The sequence below is a fragment of the Geospiza fortis genome, unplaced genomic scaffold (genome assembly GCF_000277835.1).
Source record: "Geospiza fortis unplaced genomic scaffold, GeoFor_1.0 scaffold412, whole genome shotgun sequence".
Classification (NCBI taxonomy): domain Eukaryota; kingdom Metazoa; phylum Chordata; class Aves; order Passeriformes; family Thraupidae; genus Geospiza; species Geospiza fortis.
In genome coordinates this window covers 10,550-14,126 of record NW_005054504.1, presented here as the reverse complement: position 1 = coordinate 14,126, position 3,577 = coordinate 10,550, and the positions used below count along the sequence as shown (strand labels likewise).

General features: G+C 59.7%; 1 protein-coding gene across 1 annotated transcript in view; it reads right to left on the bottom strand.

The window, feature by feature from the left end:
• The window catches only part of LOC102044091 (Krueppel-like factor 5), a 10,966-nt gene extending 7,706 nt beyond the window's left edge, over positions 1–3,260 (bottom strand). Inside the window, 3 exon segments of the mRNA XM_031063450.1 lie at position 1; positions 3–478; positions 3,214–3,260. The exon segment at position 1 is cut by the window's left edge and continues 331 nt beyond it. Of these exon segments, the coding sequence (XP_030919310.1) occupies position 1; positions 3–478; positions 3,214–3,252 (516 nt within the window). The 5' untranslated portion in view covers positions 3,253–3,260.
• Between the last annotated feature and the right edge of the window lie 317 nt (positions 3,261–3,577).

Sequence of the window (3,577 nt, the reverse complement as noted above, 5' to 3'; positions counted from 1 at the left end):
TGCTGCTGGAGGAGGGGGCCAGGGTGGGAATGTCGGCGCTGGCGGCGCCCAGGGGCAGCTGGAAGAGCTGGGATTGCTGCGGGTGGGCCGACAGCGGGATCTCCGCGGGCATCTCCTGCTTGATGAAGATGTTGTTGACCGCCACCGACTGGGGCATGCTGAACACGCTGGTGAAGTCGGGCAGGGTCTGTGTGGGGCCGGAGGAGGACGAGCAGGGCTGGGAGAAGGCGCTGCCAGGCTCGGATTTGATCTGCGGGAAGGGGGCCACGGGCTTGGGGGGCCGGTAGAGCCCCGTGCGCAGGTGGGTGGTGTCGGGCAGGATGACGTTGATGTTCACACTGTAGGGCGCCGAGCTGGGCTTCTCCGTGGAGAAGAACTCGTCCACCACCGAGGCGCTCTCGCGGCGGTACTTCTTGTCTGGGAGCATGGGCACGGGCGGCACCTCGCTGGACAGGTACTTGTCCATCTCTGAGCGTGCCTGCGGCAAAAACACGGACACGGGGCTGGGAACGCTGACCCTGACTGCCAGCGGGGGGAGGAACACGGCCCGCGGCGGTTTGAGCCAGCAGGAAATGGAGGGAGCGGTGGCGACGGCCCAGGAACCCGAGCTGAGGTGATTTAGCTCCGGGTCTGACTCAGCCAGACTCCCCAGGGCTGAATCAGCGTCCTCTGCCCCACTTCCCCCCTCCCTATCTCCCTGATAACACCGGGCAGCCTGGAGAGGATGCAGGTAGGACAGAAATCAAACCTGATAAAGGGAAGCAAGCTTTGGGTACAAAGCTTTGGCCACGCAAGCAGCAGCAGTGAGCACTAGGGATGGGATGAATCCAGCCAGGATCACACCTCAGGCACGTTTGATCTGCAGCCCACCCTGGACATGCTGGCTCTGGTCTCCTTTAAACTCAGCAGCCTGAGGAGCGCTTTATTTTGGAACAGTATCTTTAATGAACTGAGGAATTCTAGGACAATACCTTTAATTAATTGGGAATAATTCAGGCCTAGAAATCTAAGTGATGTTGCCACTAATCCAGTGTGTTCTGAGCCTGAAATGGGAACAGTTCCTGCCTTCCTGCCTCACCTGGGCAGTGACTCAGCCCTGGCCTAACCTTTGGGTTAGTTCTGGTTTTACAGAGCTGTTTTTACAAGCCTGGCTCCTCCAAGCTACCAGAACCTCTGGGCTCCTTCCCCTCCTGCTTCCTGCCTGCTGGGGCATCCCACTGGATCCAGGCCCAACAACCCAGCACCCTGATGGAGCAATCCTCGAGGAAATCCATCCTCTGGCACTGGGTGACTCAGTTCTGCCCGCTGTGGCTGCAGATCCCAGCACTCAAGCTCTCGTGTGGAGCTCCAGCCCTTCACTGCGTGGTTCCCAAGTGTCAGAGCCCTCATTCCCACGGAAAGCAGCTGGAAAAGGCCCAGGTTTCCCTGGCAGAGCCTGGAGCACACTCCAGGAGCAGGAGCTGAGCTCAGCCCACGCCCTGAGCCACTTCCAGCCCTGAACTGTGTCACCACGGTGCCATGGGCCAAAGTCAGCCCTGCTGCCACCTCAGGGCTCTTAACAAAGCTGGGTGGGAGCCAAGAGATTTCCTGGCCCTTTCCAGGGAAAGGATCACGGAGCTTGCAGCTCACTCAGAGCCTTTGCACCTTAGGGAGCCCTGCTGGCAACACATGGCTGAGCTGGCTGTCACCCAGGCAGGGGACAGCCACCAGGGCACCCTGGGCCACTCGGGAAGGAGCTCGGGAGGCCGGGCAGGGCAGGGCCAGGGTGCTGTGTGTACACACACAGCTGGGAATCCTGCAGAACCAGGGAATTGTCACGTGTGGAAAACACCTCTAAGGGCATCAACCATGACACCGCTGTCCTCATCAAACGTGGAGGTGCTGCAAGTTCCTGTCCTGGTTAAAGGAAGCTCCAAAGCCCCTCTGGAGAAGGAACCCTGGCTCAGGCAGAGCCTAAAGCTGCTTGTGAACTCATGGGATATCCCAAGGATTGAAGGGATCCACAGGGATCATCCAGTCCAGCCCCTGGTCCCGCACATGGCACCCCAACAACCTCACCCTGATTGACCAAACATTCCTGGAGCTCCATTCCCTGGGGAACCTGGTTGGTGTCCAGCACCCTCTGGATAAGGAACCTTTCCCTGCTATCCACCTGGCACAGCTCTAGCCATTCCCTGGGCCCTGTCCCTGGTGCCTGCCCTCCCTCTTTACCCCGAGGCATCAGCAGGGAAGGCTGGGAGGGCTGCAGCTCCACTCCATCCCCATGGAGAGCTCCAACCCCTCCCTGCTGGGGCTGGGCGGGTTCCTCCCTCGGGAGAACCACGGCCCAGCCTTGGAGCCCAGCCCTGGGCACTCCTGGCACCCGGGCTGGCACGGGCCAGGTTCCCTTGGGAATCAGCTCGCCCCGGGCAGCTCGGGATGCCACACATTCCTGAGCCATGAACGGCCCCACTTGGCAGGAGCAGGGCAGGGTGAGTGCTGGCTGCCATTTCCTTCACACTTCCCTTATCTCTGGCATTTCACTTTCTCACCTCCAGTTCCCAAGGGAAGGTCCTCCTACCACAGGCAGGAGAAAATGGGGAAAAGTGTGGAGCTCAAAGGGCCTTTCCAAACTAAAGGATTCCATGGAGGACCCGAATTTCCATGGAGGGTGATGCCTCAGGTTTAGCTTTTCTATTTTTCACATTTTGTACTGCTTTAGTGTGGAGTCTGGGCTTCACATGAGGGGATGGTGAGCTCTGTGCACAGAGCAGGGAGACAAAACAATTCCTGCTCCAGCTGGGCACCAAGGACAAATGGTGTGACACTTGGGGACACGGGTCAGTGGTGGCCTGGGCAGTGCTGGGGAATGGTTGGACCTGATGGTCTGAGAGGGCTTCTCCAAATTAAGCAATTCTGTGATCCTACAAAGTCCTCAGCTCAGACCAGCACAACTGAGGTGACCAAGCGCCACTCAAGCACTCAGGTGCTCCTGGCTGTCACTGCTGTGCCCCACAGCCCGTGGGGACACACAGGCCATGGAGGTGACAGCGACACACACACAGGGGACTGGCAGAGAGGGAGGGACGTGTCCCAGCTGGAAGTGGGGATGGAAGGGGGGAGTAGGAACAGGGAGTGAGGAATGTCCCATCTCAGTCCCTTGGGCACTCCCGAGCTCCCTCTTCCCAGCAGGAGCAGGAGGATGCAGGGGAAGGAATGAGGGAAGGTGCTCACCTCCAGGATGAGCGGCGGCATCCGCTGGTCCATCCTCATGGGGTGCAGCTGTGGGAGGCAGAGCTGGGTTAGTGGGGTGTCCTCCTTGCCTTGGCCACCCCAAAGACCCCTCAAATTCCCCTGGCCAAGGAGGGCAGCACCCCCAGAGCCTCCCAAAGCCTCCCAGGTCTCCAGGTGTCCCCCTTGCCAATGGTGTCTCCTGCCGCCCCACACCATGGAAGCAGCTGGTGGTTGCCCACCACGGGTTGATGGTTGCCCACCACGGGCTGATGGTTGCCCACCACGGGCTGATGGTTGCCCACCATGGTTGGAGCCTGTCCAAGGAGGAACAGGGAAGCCTCTTTGGAAAGAAGAGACAAATGGG